The 26663-nt window shown below is 46.0% G+C and overlaps 2 protein-coding genes across 2 annotated transcripts in view; one reads left to right on the forward strand and one right to left on the reverse strand.

Annotated features, from left to right (window-relative positions):
* Positions 1 to 4789: 4789 nt before the first annotated feature.
* MGAT2 (alpha-1,6-mannosyl-glycoprotein 2-beta-N-acetylglucosaminyltransferase) lies at positions 4790 to 7037 on the forward strand. The gene has a single exon (XM_045015087.1). It carries the CDS (start codon positions 5046 to 5048, stop codon positions 6369 to 6371), a length of 1326 nt encoding a protein of 441 aa, XP_044871022.1. The 5' UTR covers positions 4790 to 5045; the 3' UTR covers positions 6372 to 7037.
* Positions 7038 to 7273: 236 nt separating this feature from the next.
* Positions 7274 to 26663, reverse strand: part of DNAAF2 (dynein axonemal assembly factor 2) — a 36213-nt gene continuing 16823 nt past the window's right edge. Inside the window, exons 3-4 of the mRNA XM_045012745.1 lie at positions 15988 to 16134; positions 7274 to 9845 (exon numbers count right to left, since the gene is read on the reverse strand). Coding sequence (XP_044868680.1) covers positions 9285 to 9845; positions 15988 to 16134 — 708 coding nt within the window. The 3' untranslated portion in view covers positions 7274 to 9284. The remainder of the gene's footprint in view (positions 9846 to 15987; positions 16135 to 26663) is intronic.

The following is a 26663-nucleotide window of genomic DNA, read 5'->3' on the forward strand; positions in this document are numbered from 1 at the left end:
GCAATTATTAGTAGAGAGTTTTTAGTTAGGGAGGTATGGTTATCACAGGGGTTGGCAGCTGAACTGATGCTAGGGAAAAGATGCTACGTGGTTCCTAAGTGGCTCTTCCCCCTTCCTATGAACTTTGTTTATAATCAAATGATGCTGTGGAATTTTTTGGGTGTGAAGGTGTGAACAGGGTAGGGAGGGAAAACACAGACATTGTTATTTCATAGTATTTTGAAAGCTTTATTCCATGTAGGTTATAGTAGCTCAGTGGTTTCCAAACTTTAACAACCTGTGAACCTCTTTCACTAAACTGTCAAGTCTCACGAGCCCCCTCCTAAAAATGAATATTGCCGGGGATTTTCTCCTTTACCTGAGTATAAATTATAAAAGCAGTGATCTTGGAAATATAAAATTTATTTTTATGACATGCTTATTATACACTATTAATTATTATTTATCATTACAGTATTTTTATTACATTATGAAAACGGCAACACTCTTCCAAGATCTCACTTTTGTAGCTTGTATCACTTTAATTAAGCCTGTTATAAGACAAGGCTCCTATGTTTCATCAAGGAGTATCATGTGAAACCAGCATGAAAGTATTTAAGAAGCCAACTCAGAGTTCCTCCTACACAAGCATTCAGGTCTTGAGCAGTCCAGGCAAACAACGCACGTTACAACAAAGCTTAAACTTGTTCTTCATAATCATTTTAAAAACAATACTAGCTGCCTATTTAATTTTAAAAACAGCAAAAAATATCCACCTCCCTTTCCATTTCTTATAAGGAGTCTTGAAGTTTAAATCTCCTCAGTAGGGTGACCAGACAGCAAGTATAAAAAATCAGGACAGGGGGTGGAGGGGTAATAGGTGCCTATGTAAAAAAAAATCCCCCAAAATCGGGAGTGTCCCTATAAAATTGGGACATCTGGTCACCCTACTCCTCAATGTGATGTGCTTGCTTTGATCTGCTTAGCTCTTGGAAGTCCAGGGGCTCTGGGCTGCTGGCCCCATGGTGCCCGGAGTTCCTAGGGACAGCTTTGTCCACCATTAGGGAATTTTTTCCCAAGAACCCCCTGTAACATTTCACGAACCCCAGTTTGGGAACCACTGCAGTAGCTTTAAACACCTAGGAGAAAACTGGTTCTCTTTCTCACCCCCTCTCATCACCCCACTATCCCCTGCAGGATATAGACCCCTCCAGCAGCACTTCCAAATTCCGGCCCCCCGTTTCTTTCCACAGCTTCAGCAGTATAGGAGTATAGGAGACTCAGAGAGGTGTGACATGGTCCATTCATCTCAGTGTGCTCTTCTCAGCTGGAGAAGCCCCATGGAAATGAATGCAGCCTGAAACAATAGGTCTGAGCAGCATTCAGCTCCAGCTGAACTGTTCCAACCATCTCACTGGGTGTTCTCATTCCCCCCTGCCCCAACTCCTCCATTTACAGCAATTGTGGGCCTATTATGTGCATGGAGTATGCCTGTTCTCAGCTCCTCACCTTGCTCTCAACACTGTGACTAAGTCTACACTATAGCAGCACAATTGCAGTTACGCTGCTGTAGCATAGGCACTTTGTACTATGCTGGAAAAGATTTTTGTGTTGCTGTAGTAAATCCACACCCTCAAGAGGCAGTAGCTAGGTTGACAGAAGAACTCTTCCATCACCTTAGTGGTATCTATACTGAGACCTAGGTCAGCTTAACTATGGCCTGATCTACCTCTAATAACTAGACTGACCTAGCTATGTCATTCAGGGCTGTGAAAAATTTCACTCCTTAAGTGCCATCGTTAAGTCAACCTACCTCCTCACTGTAGATGTAGCTAGGTTGATAGAATTCTCCTGTCAACCTAACCACTGCCTGCCAGAGAGGTGGATTAACTGCAGCAATAAAAACCCCTTCCATTGATGTAGGAAGGAGCATCTACAGTAGAGAAGCACAGCTGCAGTGCCATAGCGGTGCTGCAGTTCCATAGACACTCTCTCTCTCTCTTTCAGGTGTGCATTGTAGCGAGGTTGGCCTAAGTTTTAGGTGTGGATGACCAGGCTGGTGTGTATTGCACAGGCCAGTTCCCAGCTCCCAACTGCATTCTCCAGGCCATATGTCAAACATCCCGATTCACTGCTCTCGTGGGTCTCTGCTTGGTATGCCTGGACCCTGCGACAAGTATGCCTGTTCTTAGCTCCTCACCCCACCTCAGCCTGTACTGTGTCCTGAATATGTTAATTCCCACCTCTCCAGCTCTCAGCACTGTGGGGACAGATTTGAACAGAAAGGGAGAGGTTTGAGGAAGCAGAGCTGACTCCCCCCTCCCTTGCTGCACAGCTCTGACCCACTTCTTTTCTTTTCTCTCCTGTTCTGACCTCCCCTTTCCCCCAGAAACTGTGGGGGGGGGGGGACACTGATGTTCCTTCCCCTCTGCTGGAGGCAGCATAAAGGAGGGGAATAACGGAAGGAAGGGGAGCTCCTGAGCCCTCCTCTTGGCCTAGTAGAGCCCCGTGGAAGAATTGTGGGGATTATTTGTAGGGAAGGGCACAGATGGCTCTATTTTCCTCTGCCCCAAAATATGTCACTGGAGGACCTGCTCAGCTCCCACTTCCTCATGTTTCTGCTCTGTCAGTGCTTCTGAGCTCCCAATGAACAAAGATCCCTCTGAGGATGATCCCTTATGTAGTGAGAGACCACAGAGAAACTACTTTGTGGAAACCCAGATCTTTGTCAAAGCACTAGTCATCAAACTGGGTTTTCAGATGTAGCGTTTGGATGATCCCTTACCCTAATAAGGGTTGTTGTCCAGGGTTGTGCTGGCCCCTCACTAGCTGTGCCAGAGAACACCCATAAGCGATGAAGGTTGACAAAGCGCCCACCCTGCACTGCTCCAACCCTCCCTCCCTGCTCTGATCCCCACCCCCTTTTCTCTAGCTCTCCACCAAACAATTATAAGAATCTGAAAATCTTATGAGCATCTTATGTTGGGGGGCTGTCTCTTTCTTTCCTTAGATCAGGCTCAGTTCTGTTCAGGAAAAGGTGAACCCTAGGAGTAGTCATTACATTACCCTAGCTGCTTAATAGTCTTTCCTTTGTTTAGTGTTAGTTTCCTTGGCACTATTTGTATAGTAAAAATCAGAGTCTGGAGGTGGATTTTAGAGCACTTTTAAAAGTACTGCTCTTAAACTGGAAATTTTGGTTTTGGGGCAAGACTTCCACAAGGAGCCCCTGCTGTGTGCAGGCAGAGAAGAAGGAAAACTCACATAACACAGAGTATGCCTTGAACTGAGTGCATGGATGTCACTCAAGTTCAATTACTAAAAATAATAAAAAATAATACTGACTACAGTATGTCACCTAGAGCCATCCAGTTATTGTGACACAGCCTGTGTGGAACCCTCTGGTTTCAGCAGAGCCCTTGTTTTGCTGCACACATGTACTTCACCCTTTCAGGCAGGTGCATCAGTTTAGCTTGTGCTGACCCAGACTTAGAATCTTTACTCATGATACATTTTTCTATACTGGTTCTCCAAAGGGCACTGGAGGCTGTGTGCTAACACAGCTAAATGCCGAGTGACCAGTCAGTTTGGGAAGGGTACACCTATTCTGAGCCCTAAGCATGTGAATTTTTTTTTTTTTTTTTAGGAAGGCTATGTCTTGGGAATCCCTTGCTCAAATTACCCCAACTTTGGACCACTAAGCATATTCCACCTTCACATGAGGCACAGCAGTGTTCAAGGCAAACCAACTCAGGATGTAGATTTTAAAACTTAAAACTTTTCCATTTACACAGGAGGATGCTGGACAAGGATGCTCTGCGACTGTGGGGCCTATTTCCATTCCTGCCTAGTTTCACACAGCCGGGCAGAGTTCCATGGGGCAGCGTCCGCTGGCTCCCTCGACACCTTTGAGGAGCAGTGGGTGCTTTCTGGGCTACTCTGCTTGGTGTCCCCATCCGGTACCCTCGTTTTGAACCTCTGACCTTCACCTCAGTCCCTGTTTTTCTCATTTGTTGTCCCCTGTATTCATTTGGTCCCTGGGTCCCTCCTGCTAGGCTGGGGGAGGGGCCTTTAGAAGTGGATGGGCTTGTGCCTGCCCACCTCCCGGGTGTTATAATAAGACTAGAAGTTGGTGTGATTTCTCCTTGTCTCTCTGATAATCTGTCTGCTCCCCCAGGGGAGGGAATGCCTAGAGCCTGGCCCTAGCCTGCAGCTGACACCCATGGCACATGCCCATGACAGAGGACAGTGCAAAGCCCTTGGGGGGCAGGTGTAGCAGAGGTAAAGCCCCACCCCCACCGGCCAGTCTGTGCAGGTGTTCGGTCGGCTGGGGGTGTTCCTGGTAACAGCGGCCGGGGGGCTGCAGGCCCGCGGGGCTCTCAGGGTAGCAGACGCGGGGTTAGTGAACCCTGGTTACAAACCCCGATCAGCTGCCGCCGCCGCCGGCTCCCCTAGGCCAGACCGGGCTTGTGTCACGGCGGCCCCGCCCGGCGCTCGCGCGGCGTTCCGGCCCCAGTCACGGGGCACGAGGCGGCGGCCCGGGGGCACCGGCTCCCTCTGCCCCAGGACAGGCCCGGGCCCGCCCCCCCCCGCCGGCTGGGTTCCGCGGGCCCCGGCCGCCCTATCCCCGCGGGGCCTGGCCAGCCGAGCCGAGCCGCTCCCAACACGCCAGCCCGCGGGGGGGCGGAAGGGGCGGGGCGGAAGGGGTGAGTGACAGCGCGTTTGACCAATGGCCCGGGCCCGCGTGCGGCGCGTGTCCTATGGCGTCCGGGGACGTGTCCGGGGTTGGGGGCGTCGCGCGCGCGCCGCCGCCGTGACAGTTGGTGTCAGCCTCCCTCAGCGCCGGGCCGCGAGGAGCCGCCGGGGCCATGCGCGCGCCGCGGCGCTGATGCCGGAGGGGCGGCCCCGGCCGGGCGTCTCCTCCCCCTTCCGGGCTCGCTGCGCCCGCCGCCGCCGCCTGGGGCCAGCGGGGAGGGCGATGAGCTAGGGGCGGGCCCGGCCCCGCCGCGCCGAGCCCCGCCGAGCCCAGCCCCGCGGCAGGCCCCGCTTCCGCCCCGCGCCCCGGGACCATGCGGCTCCGCATCTACAAGCGCAAGGTGCTGCTGCTGCTGCTGGCGCTGCTGGGGGCCGCCTGCGGCCTGGCGCTCTGGGGCCGCCAGCGCAAGCCCGAGCCCGCGCGGGACCCCGGCGAGCCGCCCGCGCCCCGCGCCGCCAGCCGGGCGGCCGAGCTCGCCGCCTCCGCCGCCAGCCGCCGGGCCGCCAACGCCTCGGCGCCGCCGCCGCCCCCCAGGGCCGAGCCGGCCAACCGGACGCTGGGCTACCGCTCGCTCTTCTACCGGCTGAACTTCGACCAGCCCGTGCGCAACCTGGCGCGCTTCCCGCGCCGCCCGCCCGGCGAGCTGGTGCTGGTGGTGCAGGTGCACGAGCGGGCCGAGCACCTGCGGCTGCTGCTGGAGTCGCTGCGCCGGGCCCCGGGCGTGGAGAACGCGCTGCTGGTGCTGAGCCACGACCTGTGGTCGGAGGAGCTGAACCGGCTGGCGGCGCAGGTGGAGTTCTGCCAGGTGCTGCAGATCTTCTTCCCCTTCAGCGCCCAGCTCTACCCACGCGAGTTCCCCGGCCACGACCCCCGCGACTGCCCGCGCGACATCGACAAGGCGGCGGCGCTGCGCCTGGGCTGCATCAACGCCGAGTACCCGGACTCCTTCGGCCACTACCGCGAGGCCAAGTTCTCCCAGACCAAGCACCACTGGTGGTGGAAGCTGCACTTCGTGTGGGAGCGGCTCCGGGCGCTGCGGGAGCACACGGGGCTGGTGCTCTTCCTGGAGGAGGATCACTACCTGGCCCCTGACTTCTACCACGTCCTCAAGCAGCTTTGGGCGCTGAAGCAGCAGGAGTGCCCGGAGTGCCAGGTCCTCTCCCTTGGCAGCTACAACGTGGTGCGGGGGGGCTTCTCCGGCAAAGCCGACAAGGTGGAGATGAAGACGTGGAAGTCCACCGAGCACAATATGGGCATGGCCTTCAGCAGAGACACGTACCAGCAACTGATTGAGTGCACAGATGCCTTCTGCACATACGACGACTACAACTGGGACTGGACGCTGCAGCATTTGACTATCTCTTGTCTTCCCAAATTCTGGAAAGTGCTAGTACCCGAAATCCCCAGGGTTTTTCATACAGGGGACTGTGGCATGCACCACAAGAAATCCTGCAGACCATCCACCCAGAGTGCCAAAATCGACTCACTCTTAAGCAGCAACCAACAGTACCTGTTTCCTGAAACAATGAGTGTCAGTAAAAGGTACTCCATGGCACCTCTCTCTCCTCACGTGAAAAACGGAGGGTGGGGAGATATTAGAGACCATGAACTCTGTAAAAGTTATCGCAGACTGCAGTGAAAATCAAACTCAAATAGCCTCTCTCTTGAATTATTCCATGCTGTCTTATGGACAAAAGTGAATAAAAGGGTTTCTGCTTTAAGATGAATAAACATTCTTGTAAAAGGTGTCCCAAACTAGTAATCTTTCATGTTTCCCTGTTAAATTTTTTAAATGGGACAGGCTTTATGGCTGAGATCAGCTGGAAAACAAAATTTAAGCCCAGATACAGAAAGGGGCCATTATGCTGTGCTTACTGACAAGGCTAAACATTCAAATGCATCTCTTATCTATTACATTAGAGGGCTTTTCACTTTCAGAATCTCAAACTCCATGTAAAATACGTTTTGAAATGAGCAAATCCATGATACTCAAAGTACTGAGAAGAGTAAGGTGGAATGGAATAAGCTTGACTGAACTCTAGTCAGTTCAGTCCAGCAGCCCTGTACTGTTTTAAATAACGTTCTGATTGTTTAAATTCAGTGACATTAAAGTAAAATCATTCAGCATTTCACAAGCTTGTACTATTTTATTAGGCTTGCTTGAGATTTGGTGCATATCTGCAAGAGCATTCTCTTATTTGCTATGTATTTGATTATATGAAAAGGGACAAATCATTGCTCAGTTTAATGTAGAAATATACTTTTTTTTAGTTCTGCCAAAATAAAATTCACATTTGTAATACCATGAAAGTCCTTGATTCTGAAAAAAACATTAGTTTAAATCTTTCTTGCTATGACAAAATTCATTTTTTCTAATGCAAAGAGGGTTTAAAAACACACCAAATGTCATTACCCATTCAAAGAGTGTACATCTAATGTTGTTTAAAAAAAAATCAGTAATGGAGTTAAAATAGAGAAACACTATTACCTCATTTGAAAGAAAGTAATCACAACACTTAGCCTTCAAATTAGTCAGCCATATAAAAAGAATAAACATACTGTTTAATGAAAACATATGTTGAACTGGAACTGAAAGCCAGAAACAATACAAAACAATGCCATTTGTTAAAGTGAAATGTCTATTCTAACTGTAGTGATGCATTTTTTTAAATGTCACTTACCCCTGAAGTATAACAAACTTATCAATACTAGTTAAAGAAGTTTTGTGGAATAGCCTTAACAGATTTCACTGAACAACCTAGACAAAGTACAGAGGGGGAATGTACGTGACAGCTGGAATGCAGTCACTCTCTAAACATCAGCTAGTCCCCATAAACCATATCAAATACATACCAAGCTTGAAAAAATTGGGTGACAGGAATTATTCTAAAAATACTTTCATGTAGCTAGATGACTTACAGACATTAATAAAAAAAAGTGATTGGATAAATTTGTTACATTAAGGCTGAAGAAAAAACTACTGCACTTGTATTAAGATAATAGAGGGTCAGTGGCCTTTTGTTCCTGTCTAAAAATAATTATTGCTCAATGAAACTGCTTAACTTGTGTGCTGATAGATAAGACAACTTTCAACAAAACTCTGTTAATTTTCTCTCCTTTATGGGATGTGAATAAATTGCTTAAATGTATTCACTGGAGAGGAAACAACTGTTATGAAGCCATCTCAATATGTGGATGTTTATTACTTTAAAAAAAAAACAGGATGTGTGCCAAAACAAATTGTTCTCCTGGGTAATTTAACTGTCAAATTTTAGAGTTAGAGAAGATGGGTGAGGTAGTTTCTTTTACTGAACCAACTTCCTGTTGGTGAGAGAGAGATGCTTTCCTGCTTATGCAGAGCTCTTCTTCAGATTTGACTTGAAGAAAAGCTCCGTGTAAGTCTCTCTCACCAACAGGAAGTTGGTCCAATGAAAGTTATTACCTTATCCACCTTGTGTCTCTAATATCCTGGAACCAACACAGTACAGTACATACATTTTAGAGTTGTCACAAGCAATAAAATTCAGTACTTGCGGTTGGCACAGCTATGTAAGCAACCTAATTTTATGGGAGATTTGAACTGTAAATCAAATTTAACCTAAGTTTGTTCAGAAGTACATTTTCTTCAGCATGTACAACAGTTTGTAAAGGAACTGGTTTTTGCTGTTTTTTGGAAAGTGACAGAAAAGGGATCTGAAAGTTTAATATCAAAGCTTAGAAGTCTGCTTGCTTATTGTTGCTCTTCCACTGCCATGCAATCCCAACAGGCAGCATATTTAAACCCCGGAAACTTATTTTGAGTGGTAGGAATAATTTAGACAAATTGACTCTATACTAGAAGACTATACATGAATAGATGCAGAGATGTTGGGAAATGCAGGTTTTAATACACTGGATAATAAAGAAACAAATTAGTTAAACATGGTTGCACTGGTGTATTTGGATACTGTATATCTGACGGAAAGTAGTAGGATAAGATAGCAATATAAACATTTATTTTAAGGAGACTAATTAAAAAGTGGGTTTCTCCCTGGAATGAAAAATTCTATTTGCCAAAAATCACTAGCAGTCTAACCTTACAATCCACAAAATGAGTATTGGCAAATATTTACTTCAAATGATGGGTATTGCTTGTCAGTAGGTTGAACAAAGATACCAAATCTGGAGAGAAGCATTACAAAAACACAGTACATACACAAACATATAAAAAAAACTTCAATACATTAGAGAGATTACCCAACTAATCAAGATCCGAGTCCAAGTTCTTGAAGGGAAAGTAATCCACTGTTGCTGTTTATATGTTTTAATTTCTACTCAATTTAACATTTCTTTTGAAAATACTTTTATTTTAAAGAAAGTTTAAAACTTGTAAAAAATCAAAATTAACAAAAGTTGACTTGTAAACAAAACAATTAAATCAGTTCCTCTTACTGAAGCTGTCAGAATCAGGTTCAGATTTCTGGTTTCCATGCAATGATTTAAATGCCAAAAAAACCAGAAGCCTGAACTGCAGATGATAAACTGACCATTATAATTAAAATCCTGCCATAGCTTAATCCAACTCATACAACAAAGCATTTTGAAAAATGAATGGACAGTGCGTTGTGTGATCTCTAACAATTTGCACACTTCCATCTTGCATATTAATTTCCTTTACAACTGGAGTACAGTTCAAATTATGTTGGTTCTCTTCTGCTGGCTCTGAAGACATGACCTCTTCATCCTTTCTTATTTTTGCCTGCTCTTCCAAATGAAGTAATTCTTGCTTTTCACAGTCTGAGGACGTGGCACTTTTGCCTGTTGTGAAAGCAAGTTCTAACTGTGGTTCATTTATCTGAGATTTCCCAGAAATTGCTAAACTAGTGTCAATAGGTTCAAGCTGCAAACAATGGTCTGAACTACAATCTACTACTCCTATTGTTTTATCAGTTGTAAAAGATCCAGAAGTCATGTCAGTTTCCATGCCATGTTCTCCAGCTGTGTCAGCTGCAATATGGGTGGCTTCTGTATTTGTTTTGAAGTAGTTTCTATTCTCTTTTTCAACTTGATCTCTTCCTGAATTGTTAACTGTTTGTTCTTTTTCACCAAGTTCACACTGTTTACCCTCCTGTGACTGTTGAGAAAAAAACAACACAGGTAATTAATTGTACTTTGATACCTTAACACTTAATTTAGACTGAGCATTTTTGTGTGTTATCAAGGGGAGGCCTAGATACTGAATAACTCAGAATGCATTTATTTCTATGAGATCTACAATCTGTGTTAGTCTGTGCTTTCAGAAAGCTAAATCAGACCTATACTGAGGGTTTCCCAATACTGTAATCAAAATGCACATGGGAGTGTATTACAGATTGTTTTCCACCATAAGGTTTTACTCTGCTGTGGAAAGAGTTGCTGGACAGCGGTCAATTGGTAATGATGTACAACAGTTAATAGTGGAAGAAAGAGCAAATGATCACAGTTGGGTTATGCACACAGCCTTGCATTTTCCACAAATCCATGGCTGCAAAATTGGCCCTAGAATATAAACTTTCATTTGAGGAAATGCTCCTAGCCTGTAGGGTTGTGAAAACTATGTCCCTGTCACATGTAGAAAGTTTAACTAATGCAGTGTTGTCTTGAGTGTGCATAAAACAACGTCAGAGAACTGTTCTTGTTCATCTCACTAAGGTGAGCGCTCTGAAACCAGGTGACTCAATATCATAGATCAACATTCACTTTTTTGCTGTTGGTTATTTCAGCAGAAGCTTTTACATAATGTGTATCCATGGTTAGTAAATAGGGTGGGTCTGGCTGCGGTGGAGTGGCTCAATGTTGTCAAAGGCAGTTGCCTAGCTCCAGGAACTAGCAATTTCAAGATTCGTTACCCTTCCAAACCTTCTCTAGTCTACTCCCCACACCCCAAATGAGTTACTGTCACCCTGTCAACAAGAAAGTAAGAGAAGATTCATTCCCTTACCAGTGACAAAAGTGTATCAACACCCCAAACTACCTTCCTTCACTTCCTTGGTGCCAAAAGCCAAATCTGTTTATCCCAGTGGTTCTCAAACAGGGTCGGAACCACATTTTAATGGGGTCGCCAGGGCTGGCGTTAGATTTGCTGGGGCCCAGAGCTGAAGCCTGGCCCGAGGGCTTCAGCCCTGGGTGGTGGGGCTCAGATTACAGGCCCCTGGCATGGGGCTTTGGCCCCCCTGCCTGGTGTGGTGGGGCTCACTCAGGCTTTGCGCTCCGCCCCCATCTCCCACAATGGCAGGGCTCGGGCTTGGGTTCCCCTGCCTGCAGCAGCAGGGCCTGGCAAGCTCAGGCTTTGCTCCCCCCTCCTGGGGCCATGTGGTCAGTTCTGTTGTCAGGAGGAGGTCGCAGTGCAGTTTGAGAGCCACTGGCTTATTCAGTGTCCAAAATCTCCAGCTTTCCTCCAAAGACTCAGACTAGAAATGCAGTGAGAGACTGGAACTTCACAGCTCTGCCGCTCGCTGACAACTAAGGGTGGGTAAAACTGAAAAAATATAAAACCAAATTGTTGAAATTAATAGCAGGTTAAGGGATTACTGCAGTGTTTGTTTATTTAACTAAAACCTTATTATTGACATTACTTGAAGCTGCCACAAATGCCAAGGCAACACATAATTCAGTGTCATTAATCAGGGAGCCTTGCCACACAATTTAGGCCCACTGCACCGCTGTGGAGCATCTCCATTGTTAGGTACAAACAAAACTAAATATGCAAAAGGCTATATCTTATTTTGAGATCTGCACAAAACATGCATCTTAAACTAGGGCTAAATATTGAATAAATTACAAAAGTGAAGGACAAAACATTTAACACAGCTAATTTGGAACGATGCAAAAATATGTAAATGCAAATGAGATAACACCACAGTGTGATGCAAAGTGAAACATGGAAAAATTCTCAATCTAATGGATAGTTTAACCATAATCAATTGAAAGAAGAGTTCATTGAAATAACAGTGGAGCAACTAGCCCTGAAGTAAGCTCTTTACTCAGCTACTTTAGTATCAAAGTCCAAATTCCACTTCTGAACTTTGGTTTCTGGATTAGCATTTAAGTGTTGGCTAGAGCTCCAACATACAGTTGTAGATGGAACTTAAACAGACCCTGTCGACTTGAAATTTAATGTGTTTAAAAAGGAGTTAAGTTTCAGGTGCTACGCCTGCCCAAATCCCCATCAGCTTTGGTAGTTTTACCATCACATTTTCCTATCTTAAAAATGTTGTGCTCTCTATTACTCTGACAATTTCATACAAACGAGAGGAAATGTTCACTAGAGATGGGAAACAGTGAAAGTTACTATGGACAAAGTTAAACTGAAAAAGCAGAGAAAGCTTTTTCCAAACTTGTTCAGTTATTGTAAAGGGTTAAGATACAATTAATTTTTTTTTTATTTATAAGTGTGGCTGTACCTCTGTGTATTTAGACAATGAAGGGGGCAGAAAGGATAGTTTTCTGGTTAAGGCAGGAGACTAGGAGCAAGGAGAGTTGCCTGACGCATGTATTTTTTGTAGGACTTCTGGCAAGTTACTTATCCTATGTGCCTCAGTTTTGTGTTTGATAAAATGGAGATAATGCTTAAGCTTACTGTACCCCTCAGAGGTAGGCTGCATGAGATGTCCTTTGAACTAATGGGAAAACAGAGGGAGGAGAGTCGGTTAGTTGACACCACACGAATGGCAGTGGTGAGATTAGAATTCATAAAGTCCTGCCTCCTAGTCCCATGTTAATCCTCTAGTCTCATAGACTTGCTCTTGTGTAGAAGAGAACCCTGGACTCTCCCAAGAATGCCCTAACTCACAGGGAAAACTCACAAGATTCAAAGGTTTAGCTCAGATCAAATAAATAGAAAAAGTTGGGATTGTTATCCAGACAAACTTTCCAAGGTACCCTCTACCTTCCTGACAGTCCCACTGCTCCTCTTCGCTGTGACCTCTCCCTGCCCATCTCAGCATAGTCTGTCCTCATTACAATCCCCAAAACAACGAGTTTTCTGTCCTCTCCTTAAGCCTGTCTGTCACCTCCACATTCCAAGGTACAAATTTTGGGCCTTGTGGGCTTCTGACTTGAGCTGCATCCATCAGCATGAAATATTTTAAATTCAGAGGTACCTGAACCAATGGAGTATGCCAGTGGCTCTCAACCCTTCCAGACTACTCCACACTTTCCAGGAGTCTCATTTATCTTGAGTACCCCGAAGTTTCACCTCACTTAAAAACTACTTGCTTACAAAATCAGACATAAAAATACAGAAGTGTCCCAGCACACTAGTACTGAACAATTGCTGACTCTCATTTTTGCCGTATTATTATAAAATAAATAAATTGGAATATAAATATTGTACTTACATTTCAGTGTACAGCATATAGAGAAGTATAAACAAGTCATTGTATGAAATTGTAGTTTGTACTGACTTCACTAGCGCTTTTTATGTAGACTGTTGTAAAACTAGACAAACATCTAGATGAGTTGATGTACCCCGGAAAACCTTTGTGTACCCCCAGGCCAGGGGGTACATCAACTCATCTAGATATTGGTTGAGAACCAGTGGAGTACTGTACACTACATCCACAGAGCTCTAAAACTTTACTCAAAATTGTGTATATGGAGGGACATGGACTCTTCACTTATTCATATTGAGCACATCCTTAAAGAAGAGTTGGAGAGTCAGGCCTTGTCTGCAGAGTTTTGTCAACAAAAGTTATGCCGCTTGAATTAAAGCACTTTAATTAACCACTGTTGCACTATGCTCCTTGTGTTGGAAGAGCCCATCTACACTAGCAGCTCTTGCATCAACACAGAGAGCAGTGAATTGTGGGTAGCTATCCCACTGTGCAACTGGTCACATGGTGCTTTGGGAGGGGTTTTCAATGTCTCATGGGGTAAGAACAGTGTCACATGATGCAGGTTTCTCAATCCCATTGTTCTGTGGGCATCCTAGTAGATTGAAGTGTATGTGGGGGGAAGGTGGGAGAGTGATTGACAGGGAGTATGTGTGTTTGTTGGGGGTGGGGGGAGGAGAGACAAACTTTGTGTTTGGGAAGTGTGTGAGAGGAGTACATATATGAGAGAGAGAGAGTGAGTGTGTGTGTTGGGGAAGTGTGTGGCGGCATGCTGTCTTTTTAAGTTCAGACAGCAGCCTGAGCGACCAATCCACAGCAGTTTCGCTCCCCCACAGCAGCAGCCTACTCTGCCTGCCTGCAGTTTTGCAATTCCCTTGAGTTCTCCCACAGCCTCCTCAGCTACTGGAAGCAGAATCCTCAGCAGCTGGGTGATCTCTCCAGGATGAGGAATGTGGAAGCTTCCTGGAGTTTTGAAAGGGGAGGGGTTAGGGTGACCAGATCACCCAGGTCAAATATCGGGACGTGGGGGGGGCGGGGCGGGGGCAGTGATTCCTCCTCCCTCCGCAAGCGCTGGAGGGAGGCCCGGGAGACTCAGGGGAGCACGGGGCCGGGGTGAGTGTGAGTCCAGCCTGGCCCCGAGCAGGCAGGACTCAGGCGCGGTATCTGGAGGGAGAGTACGGGGTGGCCTGCGGGGCCAGGCAGCGGCTGTTCTCCCCACCTGGGCAGCAGGACTCGTGGGGCTAGGTGGCGGCTGTTCTCCCCACCTGGGCAGGGGACTCGGGAGCAGCCGCTGCTGCAGCTCCCACTGCCGCGGGGGAGGAAGCGGCCGCTGGCCAAGCTCGGCAGCTGCGGCTCTGGCGCCCACGAACCCCCCGAGCCCGGGCCTGCTGCGGGGACCCAGCGCGCACGCTGCGCATACCCAGCCCCTGGCCACTCGCGTCTGGGCTGGCTGCCCAGCTGGTGCAATCCTGCAGGCGGCCTCGGAGTGGGGGCAGCAGGCCCCAGCCCCCCGCATCCCACTCGGGTCCTGCAGGGCAACGAACGGGACTGGGCTGCCGATGCCTCCGCCACGGGATTGCACCAGCTGGGCAGCCAGGCCAGACGCGACTGGCCAGGGGCTGAGCGCAGTGTGCGCGCTGCCCCGCAGCAGGCCCGGCTCGGGGGGTTCGGGCCCGGGCACCAAAGCCACAGCCGCCGAGCGCCACGTGCTTGGCCACTTCCTCCCCCCGCAGCAGTGGGAGCTGCAGCAGCGGCTGCTCCCGAGTCCCCTGCCCAGGTGGGGAGAACAGCCGCCATCTAGCCCCACGGGCCGCCCCCCTACTCTCCCTCCAGGTACCGCGCCCGAGTCCTGCCTGCTCGGGGCCAGGCCAGACTCACACTCACCCCGGCCCCGCACTCCCCTGAGTCTCCTGGGCATGGCGTGCTTGGAAAGAGGCAGGGATTTGGGGAGGGAGCCAATGGGGCAGTGAGGGGGCGGGGATGGGGGCGAGGATTTGGGGAAGGATCCAATGGGGGAAGGAGGGGGCGGAGTCGGGGCAGGGGAGGGCGCGAGCCCTTCGGGCTCTGGAGCCTTTGCTTGTTTGTCCAGTGTCCCGACCTAACATTGGTCGGGACGCGGGACAAACGAGCAAATATCGGGACAGTCCCGATAAAATCAGGACGTCTGGTCACCCTAGGAGGGGTGCATGCCTGCAGAGCAGCCAAGTTCAAAACAGTGAGCAGAGCGGTCACAGCAGGCATTGTGTGATATTGGGGGAGGCCAGTTATGTCAACATAATGAATGGCAGCATCTACACTGGCACTTTGTCGACAAAACTTTTGTGCAAAAAGCCCTATGTCTCTCATCAAGGTGGTTTTTATTTTGTCACCAAAAAATGGCATTGCTGTCTGAACGCTTTTGCTGTTTTGCCACCAGAACTCTGCAGTGTAGACAAGCCTCAGACTGGTTTTATTCCAATGAAGTCCCTACCCCTGGTTTGTCTGGAGAGTGCAGACTCCAGCACAGCTAAGTGGCTGTGAATTGGACGCACTTTCTAGGTCTGTATCCCCTGAACACTACTGAGATATAAATCGGTGACTATTTTTGTTTTAATATGAAGGAGGGATCTATTATATAGGTATTTATACATGAGACAACACAATGTGTCACTGCCATCCCAATAAAACTGTTGCTAAGCCAGAACTGTATGTAGTTCCACTTCACCATTCAAATTAAATTAAATGGAGTTAAAAGTAAATCGGCCTCTCCAAAAACAGATGTTTACACTTGCAAACATCACTTCCTATACATGATTTTCAACAGAACCCAAACAAAGCATGAATGACTCCATTTGAGGGAGGTTTCACACTCTATTCTTGTTAAATTATAGAAGTACCATGTACCATTGCTAAGCAGATCCTTACCTTTAATCTGATTTGACTTTTGACCTCAGTAACATCAAGTACTTCAATTAATGGTTGGCTTTCCAGTGTTGTCTGTTTGAGGAATGAAGGGCACAAAACACTGTCCAGAAATTCATCAACATTTTCTTCACTGACAAACCACCTTTCCTAAAGGCAAAAAAAAAAATGAAGTTACATGTTTACATGTTCTTTTCACACTATGTGTCGGTGTTTTGTACCCAGCAACCCACTAAATATATAGATACATATAAAATTTTGATTCTGAATATGCAGCTGAGACACCCACACTACTTGTGAAAACAATATCTGTTTAAATCTCTGGTTTAATGAATTCTCAATAAGACATTCAGAAGTAGTGAGATGAACATGAAGAAAATGGTTTAAATGATTTCTGTACAAAATATGGGTCTGCCTCACACAAAAGGCAATGGTTTAAAGGGAGGCATGTTTTCTACATGTAATGTGTTTGTTTTAAATTGCCATTTGAGGAACGATTACAATGAAAAAATTGTTTCAGTTGCCCTCCCTTCTCTTTTGATATTCAATTTCAAAAAGTTCTGGATCTGTGGGTTTGCTTAATTACCATTCAATGAAGTGAGTTTTAGCCCACGAAAGCATATGCCCAAATACATTTGTTAGTCTCTAAGGTGCCACAAGTACTACTTTGTTCTTTAAACATCTAATTAGTTTGTAAGTACAGCTCATTTTAGTCATCAGCTTTCAAGATTAGGCCTTCTAGAGTGGAGAGTATGAAATATATATGACAATATGCATTTCAGATCTGTGTAACAAACTTGTCTCTTTAGATCTTCATTCAGGTATGAGTAAATACAAGAGGATTGGAATGAAATGCAGTTTACAGTTAAATAAGATACTCCAGGGTATATTTTTAGGGCTATTAATATGTGATTCAGGTGCACTGTAAAGCATGTTGCTACTCGTCTTATGATTCAAACCAGCTGTGGATATTAATGGTCCAAAAATACAACCAGGAATATCTTGTTGTTTAATAAAGACAATAATACTTTATAGATGTATTCATCTGTTTCTTTTTCTATTTAACAATACATTCTTCCATTATGTAAAATACACCTCTACCTTGAAATAACGCTGTCCTTGGGAGCCAAAAAATCTTACCGCGTTATAGGTGAAACCGTGTTATATGGAACTTGCTTTGATCCACCAGAGTGCACAGCCCCGCCCCCCCGGAGCGCTGCTTTACCGCGTTATATCCTAATTCATGTTATATCGGGTGGCGTTATATCAGGGTAGCGGTGTAGTTGGAAAAAGATTAAACCCCTTTTTCCAGGATTCTCAATTACTTGGGTTGGTTTAATAGACACACTTAAATCCCTCATTCTTTTTTTACTCCCTCATTTCATCAGCCTAATAAGAGCTAGAATACCAGAAAAGTACAGCCATCAAGGAAGTCCTGTTGATGTTAGATGCAATGAGGCAATTTTGAATATTTTCAGCTCTCTCATCCAACTGTGTCTGGGCTCTCAAAGATATAATTTTGATTGTTAAAAGAAGCTATAATTGGGAGCATGAAACAGTTCCATAGTCATACAACATTAAATGAAACTTTGGAGATCATGTATATACTGCCAATTTACAAAGTACAGAATTAAACCCATTTTCTGCCCAAAGAGTTTCCAATCCAAGAAATGTACATAGGCAGCAGGACAGATGGGGAGGGTGCAGAGAGGTTATTCATGAAGAGAATACAGTAGGGGCCTTGTTTACACTAGCAGAATCCACCACCAATGGTAGTAATAGTGATTACATTTTGTAGAAAGGGCTTAGCCATTGATATCCCTGTCATGCTCCTGTACCAGACATGGACTAACTTCCCAGCTTGCTTCTCAGCGAGAGGAACACATCTAGTGTGTATCATAAGATCCTCTAATGCTTTGCCTGCCATGACTGAGGTTAGCTTAAAGATGGTATTTCACACAGTGCCACCTAGTGGCAGAACAATATAATAAACTTTAGCATTCTGTTACATCTCCCCCTTTAAGTTCTACATTCCTACCATTTACAGTATTTCTGCCATTACACTGTCTGCCTGTTAAGTGTCTCTGAATGGTACTGGTTTTCAAATTACATGACCTGGCTGCATAACAACTTGGTCATTTGGTTGCCCATTAGTTACAATAACTGGCTGTCTGGAATCCTTGAGTCGTCGTCATCCTGTACTGCATCTGCCATCTGTAGAGTTTGCTCTGTTGATTGTTCTTGCTGAGGAACAAACTGTAGACATCTATGGTTTCTGTTGAAGTCTCCTCTTGATTATATACAATATGAGCACTCAATTGATTGGCCTCTTACAGTTGGTATGGCTACTCCCACCTTTTCATGTTCTCTCTATGTATAAATATCTTCTGTGTGTTCCATTCCATGCATCCGATGAAGTGGGTTTTAGCCCACGAAAGCTTATGCTCAAATAAATTTGTTAGTCTCTAAGGTGCCACAAGTACTCCTGTTCTTTTTAATATGAGCACTGAATCACAGGACGGGAAGGGACCTTGAGAGGTCATTTAGTCCAGTCCCATAATACACCTAACAATTAACAGTTATTCAGTTTGCTTTATATGATATGGAAACCTATTATTATTTGTAATGTAGTTTAGAGAAGAGATTACTTCAAAAATCAAGCAATGAAGTTCTCTTTTTTTCCCTTCTGTGACCTGCCAAAAATTTGCTAAGTGTCTCAAAATCTTCAGTACAGAATTAATTGACCCCAAAATAAAACATTCATGGGAGTAATCTTGAAAGTCTTAGTTTCTAGCATCCTCTTGTAATAAGTAACCTAGTCCTAATCACAATATATTAACTCTTTTTTAGACAGGAAAGTTAGTACTCTACAAAAACTGCAAACAACTATATTGACAAAGACAAACTTTTCAAGACTTGTAGTCACATTCAAAATTGCTTTGAAATAACAGGAAAAGTTTTGTCCAGCACTGAAGACAGGCTACCACTACTTTCATAAATAAAAACAGTAAGATCCACTAGCTTTGTTTTGGTTTACAGGAGTCTCATTTATCTTGAGTACCCCGAAGTTTCACCTCACTTAAAAACTACTTGCTTACAAAATCAGACATAAAAATACAGAAGTGTCCCAGCACACTAGTACTGAACTAGTGCTGACTCTCATTTTTGCCGTATTATTATAAAATAAATAAATTGGAATATAAATATTGTACTTACACTTCAGTGTACAGCATATAGAGAAGTATAAACAAGTCATTGTATGAAATTGTAGTTTGTACTGACTTCACTAGCGCTTTTTATGTAGACTGTTGTAAAACTAGACAAACATCTAGATGAGTTGATGTACCCCGGAAAACCTTTGTGTACCCCCAGGCCAGGGGGTACATCAACTCATCTAGATATTGGTTGAGAACCAGTGGAGTACTGTACACTACATCCACAGAGCTCTAAAACTTTACTCAAAATTGTGTATATGGAGGGACATGGACTCTTCACTTATTCATATTGAGCACATCCTTAAAGAAGAGTTGGAGAGTCAGGCCTTGTCTGCAGAGTTTTGTCAACAAAAGTTATGCCGCTTGAATTAAAGCACTTTAATTAACCACTGTTGCACTATGCTCCTTGTGTTGGAAGAGCCCATCTACACTAGCAGCTCTTGCATCAACACAGAGAGCAGTGAATTGTGGGTAGCTATCCCACTGTGCAACTGGTCACATGGTGCTTTGGGAGGGGTTTTCAATGTCTCATGGGGTAAGAACAGTGTCACATGATGCAGGTTTCTCAATCCCATTGTTCTGTGGGCATCCTAGTAGATTGAAGTGTATGTGGGGGGAAGGTGGGAGAGTGATTGACAGGGAGTATGTGTGTTTGTTGGGGGTGGGGGGAGGAGAGACAAACTTTGTGTTTGGGAAGTGTGTGAGAGGAGTACATATATGAGAGAGAGAGTGAGTGAGTGTGTTTTGGGGAAGTGTGTGGCGGCATGCTGTCTTTTTAAGTTCAGACAGCAGCCTGAGCGACCAATCCACAGCAGTTTCGCTCCCCCACAGCAGCAGCCTACTCTGCCTGCCTGCAGTTTTGCAATTCCCTTGAGTTCTCCCACAGCCTCCTCAGCTACTGGAAGCAGAATCCTCAGCAGCTGGGTGATCTCTCCAGGATGAGGAATGTGGAAGCTTCCTGGAGTTTTGAAAGGGGAGGGGTTAGGGTGACCAGATCACCCAGGTCAAATATCGGGACGTGGGGGGGGCGGGGCGGGGGCAGTGATTCCTCCTCCCTCCGCAAGCGCTGGAGGGAGGCCCGGGAGACTCAGGGGAGCACGGGGCCGGGGTGAGTGTGAGTCCAGCCTGGCCCCGAGCAGGCAGGACTCAGGCGCGGTATCTGGAGGGAGAGTACGGGGTGGCCTGCGGGGCCAGGCAGCGGCTGTTCTCCCCACCTGGGCAGCAGGACTCGTGGGGCTAGGTGGCGGCTGTTCTCCCCACCTGGGCAGGGGACTCGGGAGCAGCCGCTGCTGCAGCTCCCACTGCCGCGGGGGGAGGAAGCGGCCGCTGGCCAAGCTCGGCAGCTGCGGCTCTGGCACCCACGAACCCCCCGAGCCCGGGCCTGCTGCGGGGACCCAGCGCGCACGCTGCGCATACCCAGCCCCTGGCCACTCGCGTCTGGGCTGGCTGCCCAGCTGGTGCAATCCTGCAGGCGGCCTCGGAGTGGGGGCAGCAGGCCCCAGCCCCCCGCATCCCACTCGGGTCCTGCAGGGCAACGAACGGGACTGGGCTGCCGATGCCTCCGCCACGGGATTGCACCAGCTGGGCAGCCAGGCCAGACGCGACTGGCCAGGGGCTGAGCGCAGTGTGCGCGCTGCCCCGCAGCAGGCCCGGGCTCGGGGGGTTCGGGCCCGGGCACCAAAGCCACAGCCGCCGAGCGCCACGTGCTTGGCCACTTCCTCCCCCCGCAGCAGTGGGAGCTGCAGCAGCGGCTGCTCCCGAGTCCCCTGCCCAGGTGGGGAGAACAGCCGCCATCTAGCCCCACGGGCCGCCCCCCTACTCTCCCTCCAGGTACCGCGCCCGAGTCCTGCCTGCTCGGGGCCAGGCCAGACTCACACTCACCCCGGCCCCGCACTCCCCTGAGTCTCCTGGGCATGGCGTGCTTGGAAAGAGGCAGGGATTTGGGGAGGGAGCCAATGGGGCAGTGAGGGGGCGGGGATGGGGGCGAGGATTTGGGGAAGGATCCAATGGGGGAAGGAGGGGGCGGAGTCGGGGCAGGGGAGGGCGCGAGCCCTTCGGGCTCTGGAGCCTTTGCTTGTTTGTCCAGTGTCCCGACCTAACATTGGTCGGGACGCGGGACAAACGAGCAAATATCGGGACAGTCCCGATAAAATCAGGACGTCTGGTCACCCTAGGAGGGGTGCATGCCTGCAGAGCAGCCAAGTTCAAAACAGTGAGCAGAGCGGTCACAGCAGGCATTGTGTGATATTGGGGGAGGCCAGTTATGTCAACATAATGAATGGCAGCATCTACACTGGCACTTTGTCGACAAAACTTTTGTGCAAAAAGCCCTATGTCTCTCATCAAGGTGGTTTTATTTTGTCACCAAAAAATGGCATTGCTGTCTGAACGCTTTTGCTGTTTTGCCACCAGAACTCTGCAGTGTAGACAAGCCTCAGACTGGTTTTATTCCAATGAAGTCCCTACCCCTGGTTTGTCTGGAGAGTGCAGACTCCAGCACAGCTAAGTGGCTGTGAATTGGACGCACTTTCTAGGTCTGTATCCCCTGAACACTACTGAGATATAAATCGGTGACTATTTTTGTTTTAATATGAAGGAGGGATCTATTATATAGGTATTTATACATGAGACAACACAATGTGTCACTGCCATCCCAATAAAACTGTTGCTAAGCCAGAACTGTATGTAGTTCCACTTCACCATTCAAATTAAATTAAATGGAGTTAAAAGTAAATCGGCCTCTCCAAAAACAGATGTTTACACTTGCAAACATCACTTCCTATACATGATTTTCAACAGAACCCAAACAAAGCATGAATGACTCCATTTGAGGGAGGTTTCACACTCTATTCTTGTTAAATTATAGAAGTACCATGTACCATTGCTAAGCAGATCCTTACCTTTAATCTGATTTGACTTTTGACCTCAGTAACATCAAGTACTTCAATTAATGGTTGGCTTTCCAGTGTTGTCTGTTTGAGGAATGAAGGGCACAAAACACTGTCCAGAAATTCATCAACATTTTCTTCACTGACAAACCACCTTTCCTAAAGGCAAAAAAAAAAATGAAGTTACATGTTTACATGTTCTTTTCACACTATGTGTCGGTGTTTTGTACCCAGCAACCCACTAAATATATAGATACATATAAAATTTTGATTCTGAATATGCAGCTGAGACACCCACACTACTTGTGAAAACAATATCTGTTTAAATCTCTGGTTTAATGAATTCTCAATAAGACATTCAGAAGTAGTGAGATGAACATGAAGAAAATGGTTTAAATGATTTCTGTACAAAATATGGGTCTGCCTCACACAAAAGGCAATGGTTTAAAGGGAGGCATGTTTTCTACATGTAATGTGTTTGTTTTAAATTGCCATTTGAGGAACGATTACAATGAAAAAATTGTTTCAGTTGCCCTCCCTTCTCTTTTGATATTCAATTTCAAAAAGTTCTGGATCTGTGGGTTTGCTTAATTACCATTCAATGAAGTGAGTTTTAGCCCACGAAAGCATATGCCCAAATACATTTGTTAGTCTCTAAGGTGCCACAAGTACTACTTTGTTCTTTAAACATCTAATTAGTTTGTAAGTACAGCTCATTTTAGTCATCAGCTTTCAAGATTAGGCCTTCTAGAGTGGAGAGTATGAAATATATATATGACAATATCCATTTCAGATCTGTGTAACAAACTTGTCTCTTTAGATCTTCATTCAGGTATGAGTAAATACAAGAGGATTGGAATGAAATGCAGTTTACAGTTAAATAAGATACTCCAGGGTATATTTTTAGGGCTATTAATATGTGATTCAGGTGCACTGTAAAGCATGTTGCTACTCGTCTTATGATTCAAACCAGCTGTGGATATTAATGGTCCAAAAATACAACCAGGAATATCTTGTTGTTTAATAAAGACAATAATACTTTATAGATGTATTCATCTGTTTCTTTTTCTATTTAACAATACATTCTTCCATTATGTAAAATACACCTCTACCTCGAAATAACGCTGTCCTTGGGAGCCAAAAAATCTTACCGCGTTATAGGTGAAACCGTGTTATATGGAACTTGCTTTGATCCACCAGAGTGCACAGCCCCGCCCCCCCGGAGCGCTGCTTTACCGCGTTATATCCTAATTCATGTTATATCGGGTGGCGTTATATCAGGGTAGCGGTGTAGTTGGAAAAAGATTAAACCCCTTTTTCCAGGATTCTCAATTACTTGGGTTGGTTTAATAGACACACTTAAATCCCTCATTCTTTTTTTACTCCCTCATTTCATCAGCCTAATAAGAGCTAGAATACCAGAAAAGTACAGCCATCAAGGAAGTCCTGTTGATGTTAGATGCAATGAGGCAATTTTGAATATTTTCAGCTCTCTCATCCAACTGTGTCTGGGCTCTCAAAGATATAATTTTGATTGTTAAAAGAAGCTATAATTGGGAGCATGAAACAGTTCCATAGTCATACAACATTAAATGAAACTTTGGAGATCATGTATATACTGCCAATTTACAAAGTACAGAATTAAACCCATTTTCTGCCCAAAGAGTTTCCAATCCAAGAAATGTACATAGGCAGCAGGACAGATGGGGAGGGTGCAGAGAGGTTATTCATGAAGAGAATACAGTAGGGGCCTTGTTTACACTAGCAGAATCCACCACCAATGGTAGTAATAGTGATTACATTTTGTAGAAAGGGCTTAGCCATTGATATCCCTGTCATGCTCCTGTACCAGACATGGACTAACTTCCCAGCTTGCTTCTCAGCGAGAGGAACACATCTAGTGTGTATCATAAGATCCTCTAATGCTTTGCCTGCCATGACTGAGGTTAGCTTAAAGATGGTATTTCACACAGTGCCACCTAGTGGCAGAACAATATAATAAACTTTAGCATTCTGTTACATCTCCCCCTTTAAGTTCTACATTCCTACCATTTACAGTATTTCTGCCATTACACTGTCTGCCTGTTAAGTGTCTCTGAATGGTACTGGTTTTCAAATTACATGACCTGGCTGCATAACAACTTGGTCATTTGGTTGCCCATTAGTTACAATAACTGGCTGTCTGGAATCCTTGAGTCGTCGTCATCCTGTACTGCATCTGCCATCTGTAGAGTTTGCTCTGTTGATTGTTCTTGCTGAGGAACAAACTGTAGACATCTATGGTTTCTGTTGAAGTCTCCTCTTGATTATATACAATATGAGCACTCAATTGATTGGCCTCTTACAGTTGGTATGGCTACTCCCACCTTTTCATGTTCTCTCTATGTATAAATATCTTCTGTGTGTTCCATTCCATGCATCCGATGAAGTGGGTTTTAGCCCACGAAAGCTTATGCTCAAATAAATTTGTTAGTCTCTAAGGTGCCACAAGTACTCCTGTTCTTTTTAATATGAGCACTGAATCACAGGACGGGAAGGGACCTTGAGAGGTCATTTAGTCCAGTCCCATAATACACCTAACAATTAACAGTTATTCAGTTTGCTTTATATGATATGGAAACCTATTATTATTTGTAATGTAGTTTAGAGAAGAGATTACTTCAAAAATCAAGCAATGAAGTTCTCTTTTTTTCCCTTCTGTGACCTGCCAAAAATTTGCTAAGTGTCTCAAAATCTTCAGTACAGAATTAATTGACCCCAAAATAAAACATTCATGGGAGTAATCTTGAAAGTCTTAGTTTCTAGCATCCTCTTGTAATAAGTAACCTAGTCCTAATCACAATATATTAACTCTTTTTTAGACAGGAAAGTTAGTACTCTACAAAAACTGCAAACAACTATATTGACAAAGACAAACTTTTCAAGACTTGTAGTCACATTCAAAATTGCTTTGAAATAACAGGAAAAGTTTTGTCCAGCACTGAAGACAGGCTACCACTACTTTCATAAATAAAAACAGTAAGATCCACTAGCTTTGTTTTGGTTTACAGGAGTCTCATTTATCTTGAGTACCCCGAAGTTTCACCTCACTTAAAAACTACTTGCTTACAAAATCAGACATAAAAATACAGAAGTGTCCCAGCACACTAGTACTGAACTAGTGCTGACTCTCATTTTTGCCGTATTATTATAAAATAAATAAATTGGAATATAAATATTGTACTTACACTTCAGTGTACAGCATATAGAGAAGTATAAACAAGTCATTGTATGAAATTGTAGTTTGTACTGACTTCACTAGCGCTTTTTATGTAGACTGTTGTAAAACTAGACAAACATCTAGATGAGTTGATGTACCCCGGAAAACCTTTGTGTACCCCCAGGCCAGGGGGTACATCAACTCATCTAGATATTGGTTGAGAACCAGTGGAGTACTGTACACTACATCCACAGAGCTCTAAAACTTTACTCAAAATTGTGTATATGGAGGGACATGGACTCTTCACTTATTCATATTGAGCACATCCTTAAAGAAGAGTTGGAGAGTCAGGCCTTGTCTGCAGAGTTTTGTCAACAAAAGTTATGCCGCTTGAATTAAAGCACTTTAATTAACCACTGTTGCACTATGCTCCTTGTGTTGGAAGAGCCCATCTACACTAGCAGCTCTTGCATCAACACAGAGAGCAGTGAATTGTGGGTAGCTATCCCACTGTGCAACTGGTCACATGGTGCTTTGGGAGGGGTTTTCAATGTCTCATGGGGTAAGAACAGTGTCACATGATACAGGTTTCTCAATCCCATTGTTCTGTGGGCATCCTAGTAGATTGAAGTGTATGTGGGGGGAAGGTGGGAGAGTGATTGACAGGGAGTATGTGTGTTTGTTGGGGGTGGGGGGAGGAGAGACAAACTTTGTGTTTGGGAAGTGTGTGAGAGGAGTACATATATGAGAGAGAGAGTGAGTGTGTGTGTTGGGGAAGTGTGTGGCGGCATGCTGTCTTTTTAAGTTCGGACAGCAGCCTGAGCAACCAATCCACAGCAGTTTCGCTCCCCCACAGCAGCAGCCTACTCTGCCTGCCTGCAGTTTTGCAATTCCCTTGAGTTCTCCCACAGCCTCCTCAGCTACTGGAAGCAGAATCCTCAGCAGCTGGGTGATCTCTCCAGGATGAGGAATGTGGAAGCTTCCTGGAGTTTTGAAAGGGGAGGGGTTAGGGTGACCAGATCACCCAGGTCAAATATCGGGACGTGGGGGGGGCGGGGCGGGGGCAGTGATTCCTCCTCCCTCCGCAAGCGCTGGAGGGAGGCCCGGGAGACTCAGGGGAGCACGGGGCCGGGGTGAGTGTGAGTCCAGCCTGGCCCCGAGCAGGCAGGACTCAGGCGCGGTATCTGGAGGGAGAGTACGGGGTGGCCTGCGGGGCCAGGCAGCGGCTGTTCTCCCCACCTGGGCAGCAGGACTCGTGGGGCTAGGTGGCGGCTGTTCTCCCCACCTGGGCAGGGGACTCGGGAGCAGCCGCTGCTGCAGCTCCCACTGCCGCGGGGGGAGGAAGCGGCCGCTGGCCAAGCTCGGCAGCTGCGGCTC

The sequence above is a fragment of the Mauremys mutica genome, chromosome 4 (assembly GCF_020497125.1).
Source record: "Mauremys mutica isolate MM-2020 ecotype Southern chromosome 4, ASM2049712v1, whole genome shotgun sequence".
Classification (NCBI taxonomy): Eukaryota; Metazoa; Chordata; order Testudines; family Geoemydidae; genus Mauremys; species Mauremys mutica.

What these genes read in the sequence shown, in the direction of transcription:
- MGAT2 (XM_045015087.1), top strand. Translation starts at nt 5,046, where the DNA reads ATGCGGCTCCGCATCTACAAGCGCAAGGTGCTGCTGCTGCTGCTGGCG.